This window comes from Tetrao urogallus (assembly GCF_951394365.1).
Source record: "Tetrao urogallus genome assembly, chromosome: 24".
Lineage (NCBI taxonomy): Eukaryota > Metazoa > Chordata > Aves > Galliformes > Phasianidae > Tetrao > Tetrao urogallus.
This window is the reverse complement of record NC_136837.1, coordinates 3,873,008-3,886,791: the sequence shown is the minus strand read 5'-3', so window position 1 is coordinate 3,886,791 and position 13,784 is coordinate 3,873,008. Positions and strand designations below refer to the sequence as shown.

The 13,784-nt window shown below is 53.6% G+C and overlaps 3 protein-coding genes across 3 annotated transcripts in view; 1 reads left to right on the top strand and 2 right to left on the bottom strand.

The window, feature by feature from the left end:
- LOC306955219 (mitochondrial carrier homolog 1-like) overlaps positions 1-2,090 on the bottom strand; it is a gene marked incomplete at both ends in the record, with an annotated part of 7,621 nt that extends 5,531 nt beyond the window's left edge. The window contains 2 exon segments of the mRNA XM_079546466.1: positions 391-488; positions 1,888-2,090. Of these exon segments, the coding sequence (XP_079402592.1) occupies positions 391-488; positions 1,888-2,090 (301 nt within the window).
- Positions 2,091-4,898: 2,808 nt separating this feature from the next.
- LOC306955035 (mitochondrial carrier homolog 1-like) lies at positions 4,899-11,625 on the bottom strand (the record flags this gene model as incomplete). The annotated part of the gene is given in 14 exon segments (XM_079546266.1): positions 4,899-4,973; positions 5,398-5,473; positions 6,165-6,232; positions 6,421-6,468; positions 6,655-6,748; positions 8,438-8,497; positions 8,860-8,911; positions 9,259-9,316; positions 9,620-9,697; positions 10,106-10,212; positions 10,322-10,406; positions 11,236-11,514; positions 11,516-11,574; positions 11,577-11,625. Coding segments are annotated over 14 exon segments (1,188 nt in total).
- A 304-nt stretch (positions 11,626-11,929) lies between these two features.
- On the top strand, positions 11,930-13,574 carry SNRPE (small nuclear ribonucleoprotein polypeptide E; the record flags this gene model as incomplete). Its single annotated transcript, XM_079546419.1, has 5 exons — positions 11,930-11,983; positions 12,116-12,142; positions 12,501-12,563; positions 12,765-12,843; positions 13,519-13,574. 5 exons carry the CDS (start codon positions 11,930-11,932, stop codon positions 13,572-13,574), a joined length of 279 nt encoding a protein of 92 aa, XP_079402545.1.
- Positions 13,575-13,784: the final 210 nt, after the last annotated feature.

Genomic DNA, 13,784 nt, shown 5'->3' with positions numbered 1-13,784 from the left:
CGTCCACCCCACCCTTGGCACCCGTCGGCCTCGTGCGGGGCCTTTCCTTTGGGCGGGTTTAAATCAAAACAAGCGGCCGAGCTTCGGGGGGCGAACGAGGCCGCTCGGCGTCGGCGGTACCTGCTCCGTTCCCGCTGTCTTCCTCTCGCCTTGGATGCGTGACAAGAGCCAACTCGCCTCTGGTGGGCTCTGGGAGCCGCGGGGCTGTAACCCTTTGCAGGAAGTTGGCACGGCTCCCAGGTAGGACTCGACTCCCACATGGCTCCCCCCAGCAGCCGCCGCCGCTGCTCCCTCCCTCCTCTCCCCACCCGGCTCTGCCCCCAGGCCCGGCGTTGCCCCACGCTGTTGCCCATGGGGCTGCCCCACGCGTTGCCGCTCTTGCACACGTACCCGTGAAGGATGACCTGGGCAACACCGAGAACAACAACTTCCTGCTCCGGCTCCCTCCAACGCCTGTTTCCACGCGGTGTGCGGCGAGACGGGGGGAGCTGGGAGGAGGTTTGGGGGTTTGTCGTCATTGAATCATGCTTTTTTTTTTTTTCTTTTTTTTTTTTGACCGTATATATATATATATATATCTATAAATTTTTTTTTGTTTTTTTTTTTTTTTTTGCTGGACCCAACACGAAAGGAAGAAAAATGGGAAGAGAACAGCTCCAAGCCAGCAAGACAATGCATGGAGGACAGGAGATTCGCACAGCTCTCGGGATCCATCTCTCCTGCCCCATTTCGGAACCCCACGCCTCATCCATGCGGTGCTCCTGAACGATTCCAGTCCGCAGTCCGGAGTCCCTCCGAGCTGCCAAGAGCATCGCAACAGGAAAGAAAGAAAGAGCGAGAGGGAGAGCGAGGCAGAGTCCTCACAATCGAGCAGCGAGAAGAGCAAGGAGAAATTAACATCCAATTAGCGCCGTGTTTAACGAGGGAGACAGAGGCGGCTGTTGTTTTATTGCCCTGTTCTTTTCAGGCACATCTGACAGGCAGCGGGGAAGGCACCCCAGCTCGAAGTGACGTCATCATATTTTATTTTTTTTTATATCTTTTCTATTTTTTCCTTTTCCCCCCGTCTTTCCTCCTTCCAAGTTGCAAGGCGAGGTCTCGGCAACGCGGCCAGGGCGACGCGGGGCTTCGAGCCGACGGCTTCGGCCTCCATCCATCCATCCATCCCCCCTCCCCAGCAGCGGCCCTGCAAAACAAACACCAACCCCGGCCCGAAGTCTTTGTTCTTCCAAACAATTAAAAAGAAAAAAAAAAAAAAAGAAGGAAAAAAATAAACATTCAGGTCAAGCCGGAGGGAACCCGGAGGAGGTTCTGCGCTCAGCGTGTCCCTGCGTCCGTCTCGCTGCCGTTCCTCTCCCGAGCCGGCTCTCTCTCGGCTTGTAAAACTTTGCTGCATGTGACGCTGCTCCCAACCTCCTTTGGCAGAGTGACAAGAACCGCGCTGCCGGGATCGGAGAGCGCAGGCGGCTTTTAAGGAAGAAACTCAATTCGCCCAGATTAGAGAATTAGGGATGTTTTAATCAAGGGACAGCGTGGGGCTGCCAGCGGGCGGCCGGGAGGGACGGCAGCGGGGTGAGCGGCCGTGAGGACGGCGATGCCGTGGCCCCGTGTGGGGCTGTGCTGTGGGGAGAGGAGCTGCGCTGCGAACCGGGGAGACTTAATGTCGTGGCCTCGGCTCTCTCCTCCCCCCGGGGCGGGGGGGCCATGCGAGCAGGGTGGGAGGAAGGCCCGACGGGGTCTCGTCGCAGGGAGGAAGCAAGGCTGCGGGGCCCCCGTGCTGCTGGATGGGGGGGGGGGGGGGGGGGGGGGGGGTCGGCTGGGGGGGCGGGCAGAGTTTCCTCCGAATGGCTGTGTGCAAAGCAGGGGGTGTGAAATGCTGCTCGACACCTCGGAGCTGCCCGCAGACTGCGGCTGTGCGTGGGGACACGCGGCTGCATGGAGAGAGGCTGCACCCATCGCTGCCTCTCGTCCTCATCTCCGGCTGGATTTCCCTCTGATCCCTCCCTCTGCCTCTCGCTCTGTGCCCCCAGCAGGTCCCGTTCGATGCTCTCCATCACCTCCCACCTCACTCCTGCCCGCTCTGTGACCATCGTGCCCCAGTCCCAATTCCCCACCCTGAACCCTTCCCAGCAGGACTGGGCTGCACCAGTCGCCTCTCCAGGGGTTACTTTTATTATTAAGGAACTATTTGCCTCTATGGAGCTCCCTGCTGCAGGAGAGCTGCACAAAGAGACTCAGAGGGCAGCACTGCTGCGGGGCATTGCCTCGCTGCCCATATGCCTAACACTGCAGTGACAGCACCAGGAAAGGTGTGCTCAGGTCTTTGTCTTAGCTGAAGGGCTTTTAGCAGCAGAGCTCTGCAGGGGAAAAGGGCCCCAGGGGGGCTCAGGGCTGCCTCGACCTGAGTTTCCCTCTCCCAGCTTCAATCTCTGTCTCCTTTGTCCCCTCGGCAGCTGGGAGCAGATGAGGCCAAAGTCCCGATAATCTCCGCTTTCCACTGGGGAACGATAAACTGCAGGCACAGGGCGGTTGCAAACTCCACCCATCCCATTTTCTGTGCTGGAGAGTCAATATTTAAACACAAGTTTGCTTACTGGCCAGATAGGAGAACGCCAGGGCCGTGCACGGGTCCTCGGCGCCGGACCCAACCCTCCTTCCATCCCACTTCATTTGTTCTCCCAACTGCAGTTTCAGCCCTGAGCTCCTCTGTTGTAGCAGCAGGGCCCCATCCTTGTCACCTGTGCTGCAGGGGCTGGGCGTCCAATTAACAGGCAGCAATTAAAAGGGAGGGGCTGGTGATGTTTTCTCCTTGCCTGTTCCTGGTGCAGCTGCTGTCCCAGTAGAGGGACAGCTCAAAGGAAGCGAGGGACAAGAAGAACCAGAAAGCAGGAGGTAAGGAAGTTAAGGACCGTATGAGTGACAGCCCCTGCTCTGAGGTCAGGCTGGGGTTGTGAATTGCCTCCTGTGTGCTACCTGAAGGCCTCTGAAACCTGGTTTTCATTTAAAATGGGTTGAAAGCTGCATTTAAGAGTTGTTTCGAGCAAAGTTTGTGAGCCACGGTGAATTGAAGAGAGGTGGTTAAAAGAAACAGTGCTTCTCAATTGCAGCCAGGGTGCATGCAAGGTGAAGGTGCTACAGGAGGCTTTACAGAGATGTGAACAGCAGAAGGTGGCCTTTATTTGGAGGATAAAGACCAAGTGCCTGATGTGGGCTGTGCAGCACCTGATGTTGAGATGCACAGGAAATCAGCTCCTGTATTAAAAGAAATGCCTTAAATGGAGACCCTTCCTGAGCAAAGGAGCCCGTTGTACAAAACAGATTCACACTGCCTTAGAAAAGAAAAAGAAACAAGCAAGGAGAGTCGTTTTATAGCTGTATTTTGGAGCATAGTTAAATCCTCTTTAAAACAATTTCTGGTTAGGGGTCAGGGCCATGCATTGAGTGTTGTTACTGTAACACAAACCTTAGGGGAGCAGGGGGGGAGGACAGACAGGACCGACTTCACAACACCAAAGGGAGCTTTTGGGGACAGCAGCCTCCACGTGTGCTGCTGCTGCCCCTGCCTGCAGCCTGCTCAGGGCCCCAAAACCTCTTCCCAGGGAGTGCAGTAACACACTGAACTCTGTGCAAAAGACTGCTTCGTGGGGAACTGAAGTGGGGGAAATCTGCCTGGCTGTGGTAGCAGCACAGACCGGTGGGGGGGGAAGGGGAGGAACAACAGTAATTCTGTGTCTGGGAACTGAGGATAAATCCTGCACTGCTGTCACAGGTGAGCCCTGCTATGCAAGGGCCTGCCGTGTCACTGCATGTGTGAGAAGCCTGTGGCTCTGTTCCCAAGCCTTTGGCTGGCTGAGATTTATTCCTTTGCTTCAGACAGCGATGGGCCTGGTGCCTCTATTGCAAGACAAACCCTCCTGCTTGTAGCAGTTAGCAGATCAACACCTCCAACAGCCCAGCACCATAACGGGACTCTGTGCTTGTCCATCAGTGAGTGGTGATGCCGCCCTGGGGGGGAGATGCTCATGTGATGCAGCATGATCCAGCATGGAAACACTGTACCTGAGCAGGGGCTGATCCAACCAGGGACCAAACCCTTCCCTTAGAAACATGCACGCTGCCTGCAGTACACCCAGCTTCCCTGGGCTGTGAGGTGCATCCTAAATGTGCTCCTCCCAGTGCAAAAAGCTTTCCCACAGCAGACACCGTGTGCCACGCACATCCTGAAGTGCCTTCTCCATCTTCTGATGCTGTCCTGGAGTCAAGTCATACCTTCCTCTTAAGGACACGTGTTGTACTTCATTGTAATGGGACTGTTTCTCTTTTCTGTTTTGAAATTATTACTTCCCTTTCATGCCCAAGGGAGCTGGGCTGCTCCCTAGAGTTTAGATAGCCTGAAGTATGCGTCTCAGTCTTGACTGTTCAGTACAAGCTACCTGCCACACACATCAGCCCTCTCCACGAGACACAAGACAGGAGCTGGTTGTGCTGCTGCTGCTTTTCTCAGCAGGGCAGCCCTGGATCTCTTGCCGCTTCTCAGCTTAGGCAGAACGAAGCAGTCTTTTGTCCCTGCATCCTGGGGCTGGTTTCTTTAGCATCCGGGCATTTTCTGGTTTCACAGGCTTTCCCAGTATCATCAGATTCGCAGCCCAGACCAGAGAAACATCCTTCTGCTCTCTCTCCTATGCGTCCTGATCAAGATAGCCATGAGGAAGGGGCTTTGACTCAGCTGGAGCCTGAAGCCAGATCACTGCAGGCCAGCTGGTGGTTGGCCTTGCTGGAAAGGAGGTGCCTTGTTCTGGCACCACAGACTTTGGATCAAAAAGAACAAATATACATATGGAAACAAGCTTAGGGTTCTTCAAGGAGTCCAAGTTTGTACTTCTCCCTGCAAGCTGGGGTCAGTCGATAGGGAAGCAGGCTGCTTGCATGGGTGCTCTGCGGAAGAGCAGGCTGGAGCCACGGAACAGCTGCCCCTGAGGAGGAAAACAATGGGGTTAGGGCATCCATGCTGAAGTGCTGCTTTGCTGCTAGGTTAGCAGGGAAGGAATGAGACGTGTCTGCTGCAGGGCTGCCAGCCCTGAGCACCCCAGGTTGCTACAGAAGAGAAAGTGGGGCTTCAACCCTGGGAGCATTGGGGTCAGGCACTTCTAACAAGGATGCCTGACAGGGCAGAGCTGTGGGGCTTTGCTCTTATGCAGTGCCTGAGGTTGGAGGCTGCAAGCTAAGGTAACAGGAACACACCAGTACTGCCGTGCCTGGTACCAGTGCCGTAACTGGAAGGATGGAAAGAGTTACAGAGCACATCAGGAATGCAGCACAGGTACCTGAGGGCGGTGCCAGAGCCCTCAGGAAGGAGTGAAGGGAACCCAAAGCACTGTGTGTGCCTTGCTCCCTCACCTGGCTACTGAGATACCTCCAGCAATGGATCCAGGATGTGAATGCAGGAGCATAAGGAGGGAGGCCGGCACGCAACCTGCATGGCAATGAAACATAGCTGAGATGATCTGTACAGCTGTCACAACATCCAGAGATAACACAAGTGTAAGTGAGGACACAGACACAGTGTCTGCACTGGGCTGAAGGCCAAATGACCAGCTTGTTACACTGCAGTGGATCATCTAATTTCATTACCTCAGGAGCGTACAAACAAGGAGTGTTACCTGAATACCTTAAGAGTGCAGGACTGTCTGCTATATCTACACCTTCAAGGAGCAGATATCAAGAGAGCATCACGCCAGTTGGTGAGATCCAAACCCATTCTCATAAGCACACACACAGAAAGACACAGGAAGCAGCAGAACTGGGCAAGCAGGCTAGGTGAAGGAGTTACTGCTGCTTGGTCCTGTTTCTCACCTGTCTCCCTGTGCTGCATTAACAGCTTTGCATTTCTTCATGCCTGTTCCCTTTGATCCCTTCTGCCTCTGGTCTAGTTCAGATCAGGCTGTACCACCACCACTCTCCCAATTATTCCTCCCCATCTGAGCTTTCATTCTGCTTGCCTGCACCCTCTGATCTAACACTGTAAGTAACCTGGGATGGGAAACCAGGTGCCTATGCAAAGTGCCATACAATTTATGGTTCTGCATGAAGGCTTTAGGATGGTAAAGGCTTCAGACAACAAGAGACTGGAGGGAAAGCATCAGATCTCAGTGTGACAGACGTACCCACAGTTGTTCACTGCCATGAGATCTCCCACGAGAAGAAATGGATACGTCAGCATGCTCATTGCAATCTGAAAGCACAGAAGTCTGGTAGCACCTCTCACGTTCACGACAAAAGCAGTATTTCTAGCATGTGAGTTCAATTATCCTTATCTTTGGATGCAGAGACTTCAAACGCACCCGCTTTGCCCCCAGACCACGAGCTCTCACCCCACAGACAGCAGGAGGCAGAGGGATGCTGTGGCAGCTGTCTACGTACCCCCATCACGAATTTCGTGTAGCTCCGGATCACCGACGCCTGGCTGAACTGAAAAGAGAAGCCAAAGGATTACGGAGGAGGTGGATAATACCAGGCTGTCCCTGTCGCTTCGTGACATCCCTCTGAGCCTGACATTAGTCTGTTCCAGTGTTAGTCTCCCCTCCCCGTTGATGCCTTGCAGCTCAAAGTGCTCGGTGCAGATTCCCAAGCCCTTTGCAGGGCAGTTCCACTCACATTATCGTCCACTGCGTAGGTGTTGATGAAGTGAGCCAAGAGATTGCAGCACCAGAGGAAGATGACATCCCCCAGGATGTGAGGGACTAAACCTCTGCAATGGTAAAAACACAGGCGTGAGGTGCAGAAGGATCCAAGCCCCCCCCTTCCCTCTGCCAACACGGAGGAATCCCACTCCCCAGAATGCATCTTTATTTTGGGAGGAGCTGAAAGGAGAAGGGGAGACTTTAGGGAAGGGCTCTCGTGGACCTCAGGGGATCGGTTTTGTTTCCTGCTCTGATTGCTGCAGCAGTAGAAAAGCAGTTGGGAAAACATGCTCTGGAGCAGCCTGTTCCACTTGCTGTTTTATTGTCAAGAGCATTTCAGAGCCCAGAGAACTGGTGCTGGTCTGCTTGCAGCAGGAGATTGCTGCAGATACAGGGGAATCAAGTCAGTCCATCCACTGAAATATCTTCCTCTCTAGCTGGACATGCCCTCAGAGTGAGCGTAGAGGTTGTCAGGCAATGAGAAATAAATGGTCCTCAATGATTGTAAGGGAATTCAGATGGCACTAGGAGCACTGAGAGCAAAACAGCAACAGTTTGGGCCTGCAGACGTAGTTTGTGTTCCCCTTGTGGCAGTGTGATTTCCTAGCGGAGTCGCAGAGCATACAGAACTTCAAAGCCCTCTTGAGACGTTTTACATTGTGTTAAAACCTTTCCTGTGAACCACGAAGTTTAATTAGGCTACCAACAGTGTTTATTTTATTGGAAAGAGGGAACATAGCCAGCTCCTTCCATGGGCTGTTTTTTAGGGAGCTGGAGGAGAGGGGACTGAGGCTGAAGCTCAGGGAGCATCGTGGAGGAAATGGCATTCAGGGGTGATGTGGAGCTGCAGATCCTGCAGAACAGCTGTAGGCTGCAAGTTAGATGTGGTGACACCTGGTTAAGGGGGGTCTCTGTAGACCTCCAGCTCTTTCTCCGTGGGGAAAAATAGTGAGGCACCCTGTTCACCTCTTGCTGATGTGTTCCTGTTTCATCTGAAAGCTCAGATTTTGTGATTCCAGAGCCAAACACATCAGGCCTGAAAGCCCCTCCTGAAATTTCAGAGCTGCCTTTACCATGATTGAAGTAATAAAGCAAGTTACCTCTGCACCAGGAGCAGAGGCAGCAGGAAGCTCTGTCTTACAGATGTGAGAAAAAGTCAAGAAGTGTTAATTAAGAACTGAAGCAAGAAAGTGTCTGCTGGACCTCTGCTTTAGTGATGCTGTCAGTTCACCATGCTTCACACGATGGGGTCTGAGCTCCTTTGGACAAGCTGCTGTGGGCAGCAGTGCCCCTGCACTGTGCAGTGTTCTGCTCCTATCAGATGGGCAAACCTGCTGCCAGCATGAACCACCTGTTCATTACAAGCACCCGTGGTGCTTTTCAGAGGAATGTGCTTCTTATCCAGGCCCTGGCTCTTATTTCAACAAGGAGCCTCATTGTTGCACTTGAACTTGGTGCCTGTTGCACAAACAAATGCTTTAAATGCTTCTTTGCTGAAACACAAAGAAGCACGAGCAGCGTGGGAGGGGTAAAAGCTCAGTAAAAATACTGAGTTTTCCCTGGGCTCTAAAAGTATGATTGAAGATAAGATCAGGGGAAAACTTAATGGTCAAACTGGAGCTCTGTCAAAGGCACAGATTCAAGCTCTGCTCACAGGAGTGATGTGAGAGCCCTGCAGGCAGACAAGGCTACTGGTAGGAGGGAGCTCAGGGGGTCATCAGCACCCATGGGAGAAGATATTCAAACAACTCACGTACACAAAGAATCCCAGGATCCCTTCCTCCTTGAATATCCTGCCAATAGCTCTGAATACACCGCTGCCAAGAAAGGAGGAGAGCTATAAGCATGTGGAGGTTGTCCCTCAGACAGCTTCCCTTTCTATCAGCATTTAAAACAAAAAGGCAGGAATCTCACTGAGTGATCAGCAAGGTGCACTGCAGCCACCAAAACACCCAGTGGCACAAAGCTGAACTGAAAGGGATTCCAGGGGCAGAGTCCAGCCTTCCCACATCCCTTCACCCCGCTGTCATCCACCCTCTAAACACAGCTCAGATTCATTTTTCTGTCTCCCAGACCTCCTGGATTACCACATCCCCCACAGCGTGGGAGCACCAGGCAGGCCTGACTTCAGGACTTGTGTTTTTCTGTGCCCAAACTCTCCACAACTGCAGCCATTCACCTGTATTTGACTTCCCGGCCGACAAACTGGACCATGCAGCGCATAGAGATCACTAAGAGGAAAGAAAGAAAGGAGTTTGGGTTGCAATGGATGCAATGGAGAATGTAACCCAGTCTTTTTTGCCAGCCCTTCATGCAGGTCAGCTCCTCTCAGTGGCCTTCATCAATGCAAGGCACGTTACATACTGGTCCTCTCCCTCAGTATGTAGTTATGGGTCGGTTCCTCACGGCCAAGCTGAATATCAGCCATCTCAACACTGGGACCCACATCTGTTCTGTGGTTTCATACAAAGCCGCTTCTGTTTACGGGATGAGCTTCTCTATCAGAGTTTTGGGGGCTGTGCTCAGTCAGGGCAGGGTTCCTTGGCCTGGGGAGGACGGGCAGAGGGACAGGACTCACCGTGCAGCGGATGTGACACAACCCGGGACACGCACTGCATCATCATCTCGTGAGATGTCTGCAGAGAAAATGGCACGAAAAGTTCCTCCTGTGCAGACTGGGTCCCTTCCCTCAGTGCAGCTCAACCCACTTCAGATCCCAGACCTGCTTTTCAATCTGTTTTTTTTGTGGCAAGCCTCTATTTCTATGAAATATTTCACATCTGCGTACAGTGGCTCCTAAATGCTGCAGCCTTTTTACCTGGAATTCCTCCACAAGTAATTCCACCCACAAGCCACGGTTTAAGCTGCCTCTGCTTTCAAGGCACATCCCCAGTGTGATCTCCCTCATCACTCGCTGACACTGCACAGCCATTTCTCACCTCTTTCACCACTTTCCTAAGGGAAGTCTTCACATCATCCTTGTTAGACACGTGTTCCATGTCCTCCAGTGGAAAGGCCTGAGGAGGAAGAGAAGAAACACAAGGTCAAAACTGATGGAGATGCCGACCTGCAAGCCCTTGACTTCTGAAGAGGAAAACCATGAGCTTCTGTGCTCTAAAATGCATGGGAAAAAAAATCCAGGAAAAAGGAAAGACGGGGGAAGGATGGGTGGAAAGAAAAATGGTTGAAAACCATCATGAAACTGCTTGCCAAAGACAAAAGGCAAATGGTCGCTCAAGTTAAATGAAGATTGCCAATAAAATAAGTTTTGGGGATATGGGTATTTTTTTCCTTTTGTCCTGGAGGACTATTTGGAGCATATGCAGTCATGGCTGGTTGCAAGCATGTGCAGCCTCTGTGGCTCTGCTGCAGTAGCACTGGCTGCCCCGACAAGCTGATTTATGGAGAGAGAAGCCGACCTTTACCTTCTTTACGCTCCCCCTGGTGATGGTTGATAAAGTGCTTGAGATGAGGCGAGGAGTAAGGCCACGGAAGAGGCCTCTCTTCCCATCCACTTTCACAATGTGTCTGGCTGGGTAAGAAAACACCAGGCTGCTGTCAGTTGAGAAGCAGCCGAGCCACAGAGAGCACTCTGCCCTGCCAGAGCACAGGCTGCATGGGTTGGCCACAGGAAGACTCACCGTAGGTGAAGAAGCCAGGCAGGTACAGTACTTTCCTTCCCAGTACATTTCTTCCAACAGTTGGAGGTAGTGGTTCGTGCCCGACCTGCAGAACAAACCCTGTGAGCAGATCCCCAGCTCAGTTCTGGCAGTCCTGAACCTGACAGACCGCGTGGCCTCCATCCCATCTGCCTGAGCTGCTGAATGGCTGCGTCCCCCCCCATCACCCTATGACAGATGGGGGTCTCATGATGCAGGCAGTCCCTTTCCTGTTACACAGGGTTCCTGGGGTTCAGGAGGCCCTCATCCCCCCCATTTTATAAGGGTTTCTATTACAGAGGGGATCTCAGGATGAAAAGGGATGACGACCCGCAGTGTCATATAAAGATTTTCAATCCTTTGTTCTATAGCAATCCCCACTGTGTCAGTATTTTCATCTTCATCCCATTCTGCGGGGTCCTCGCTCCTGTCACATACAGGGCTATGTATGATTTCCTATTCCCTGTTACAGAGCCGCCCCTGATGCAGAAATATCCTCATTCCCCCAGGGCTCCCCAGCTTATAGGCACCTCCATCCTCGCAGTGACAGCTGGGATCTCCGTGACACGGGGACCGTGGTGACAGATTGCCATCCCATCTCACACCCTGTGCCCCCCCCCCCCCCACACACACATACATTATAAGGAGCTCCCATCGCTACATACGGGGCTTCCCTTTGTACGGAGGTCCTCACACCTCATCCCGTAACCCTCTGTAAGGAGGAAGGGGTTCCCCATCGTTACGCAGGCCGTCACCCCATAGAGATGCCCCACTCCCCGGGATGTCCTCATCCCCCCGCACACCGCTGCCAACACCGCAGAGTTCCTCCTTCCTCCCTGCCCCCAAACGGGGGTCTAGGCCCCCACACACCCCCACACACACACCCAGCCCCGGACCTGGACGAGCAGCTTGACGTAGAGCAGCGGGTGGCTGGCGGCGGCGAGCCCGGCACCCAGCGCCACGAACAGCCCTTCGGTGCCCTCGGCCCGGCCCGGCCCGGCCACGGCTCCAGACCCGCCGCCAGGGGGCGCCCGCGCCACCGAGGGCAGCGGTGCTTCGCCCGCCATGGCCCCGCCGCCGCCGCCACTGCGCCTGCGCCGCGCCTTGCGTCGTGCGTCACCGCGCTGCCGGGAGCGGTGGGCGGGACCATAATGCGGGGCTGCGGGGGGGGGTTGGCAGCTGGCAGAGCGCGGGGCGTAAGGCGGCCGTGACGGTGCCTGGCGCGCCGTTGAGATGGCATCTGTGTATGCCCTTGTTCCTGTGAACATTTTATGCTCCCGTTTCATGTTTGCGTTCTATTTAAAATATTGTATTCGTGTAGTCGTAGTCTGGTTCCTCCGCTCGCCCCGGCAGCTCTCGGCCGCGCTTTTAAATTAACCCGGTGCGGGAAAGCAGTAGTGCGATCTATCCGTGCGCGGCGGGAGCAGTAGAGACGCGGTCCTCCGGCTTTCCTAGAGCGGCCGCGTAGGGCGAGTCTTCCAGCATCCCCTGCGCGCTCCCGCCCTGCTCAGCGGCTTCCGGTGCGCGCTGCGACTTCCGGCGGAGTGTGTGGCGGCGGGAGCGTGTGGCGGCGGCGGGCCGGGAGCAGCCATGGCGTACCGCGGGCAGGGCCAGAAGGTGCAGAAGGTGATGGTGCAGCCCATCGTATCCTTCTGCGGCGGGGCGGGGCCGGGGAGGGGTCTGCGGGGCGGGGCCGACGGGGAGCGGAGGGTAGGAGAGGCCCTGCGGGTCCCGCGCCGTACCGCTGAGTCGTTCCGTCCTTAACGCCGCGCTCAGAACCTCATCTTCCGCTACCTGCAGAACGTGAGTACCGCGGGGCGGGGGGTCGCGTTTCGGTTTGTGGCTTTCGGATGAACGGGTGCTGTTCGGGTGCATGAGAAGAGCCGTTCCCCTTTTGCACGGACATCTCCGTACCAGGAGCTGCCCCTGCGGTCGGGCGTGCAGCGGTGTTCCTTTGTGGCTGTTTCAAAATGCGCGTTCTGTGTGTAGCACAGACCCGATAGCCCAGCGCCTACGAGGTTCTGCTTTTGGGAGCTGCTCCTTGGAATGTTTCAGAGCTGTTGGTTGCAAGGATTTCTTGTTGCTAGCAAGGCTTTCTTAATGCACAGAAAGAACAGCATTGCTTGAAGTGTTTGTTTTTGCTCACCCCATCGTTTTGCAGAGGTCCAGGATCCAGGTGTGGCTTTATGAGCAGGTGAACATGCGGATAGAAGGCTGCATCATTGTGAGTACCAACGTGTCCCCATGTTACTGTTGGTTTTCCAACGGATTCTCCCCTTGCTTGCTACCGAGAAAAAGTAGTGCAAGGGAAAAAACTCTTCATGCTTCTCTGATGATTAGTCTTAATGTGCAGCCCGTGTTAGGAAAACCAATGATAGTTTGTACTGCTGTTGCTGAACTGAGTGCTTTTGCTGCTGATTTTTAGGGCTTTGATGAATATATGAACTTGGTGCTGGATGATGCAGAGGAGATTCACTCCAAAACAAAATCAAGGAAGCAATTGGGTATGTGAGCATGTCTGTGTAGCCTGAATGGTGTGTGCTGTGAAGGCTGGTTGGGTGAGCCTTGCTGGTAGCAGCACTTGAAGGTAAAAACACGTGCCAAGTGTTGGTGTGGAAATACAGTGGGCAGGTGCTGGCTCAGTCTTTGTTCCTGCTGTTTTTCAAAGGTGGTGATTTTGTGAATGTAAAGCAGAATCTCTGTGCCTGATACGAGTTGTTATCTTCCAAATGTTGTCTTTGTGCACCTGAGGTGTCTGGAGGAATCGGTCAAAACTCCTTTTGGCTGCTTCTAAACTTGGTAGCCCTGAGCGATTCTCACACCTGCTGGATCAACTCTGAGCCAAAGCAGGAGCCCCTTGGGTAGTGGTGTTTACTATTTACCACTGCTGGCGAAGATTAAAACTGTCTGTGATGAGGGATGCGTTGATTTAGATCAGGATTTTAGCAGGGACAGCATGCTGCTGGAGCAGAGATGGGGAGTGAGAGCTGAGAGTGGGTTGTGAGTGTGGGCCCTGCCGTGCTTTCCATGTGGGGCTGCCAGCAGGAAAGGGGCTCAGTGCAACCCTTCCCTATAACAGGGGCATCTTCTTGCAGGGATCTTCTGTCGTGAGATGTTTTTTGAAAACATGAGGTGATTCTGGGATCTCTCTAATCCCCCATTTCCTTTCTGTGTTGCAGGTCGGATCATGTTGAAAGGGGACAATATCACTCTTCTACAAAGTGTTTCTAACTAGAAGTCGCTGTTCTTAGAGCAGTGATTGCAGTTCGGAGTGGTTTGAGTGAATGAAGAAGGTTCTGGTGGGAGCCTGACCTGCTGGTAGATAGAAAGTTACGTGTAACTGGCATTGCATGCGGAGTTAAAAGTCTCCTCCTTTTGTGGAGTAATTTTTTTGTAGTTTGAAACAATACAGGATGCATTTCCCAAATAAATGTTTTTCACCTTG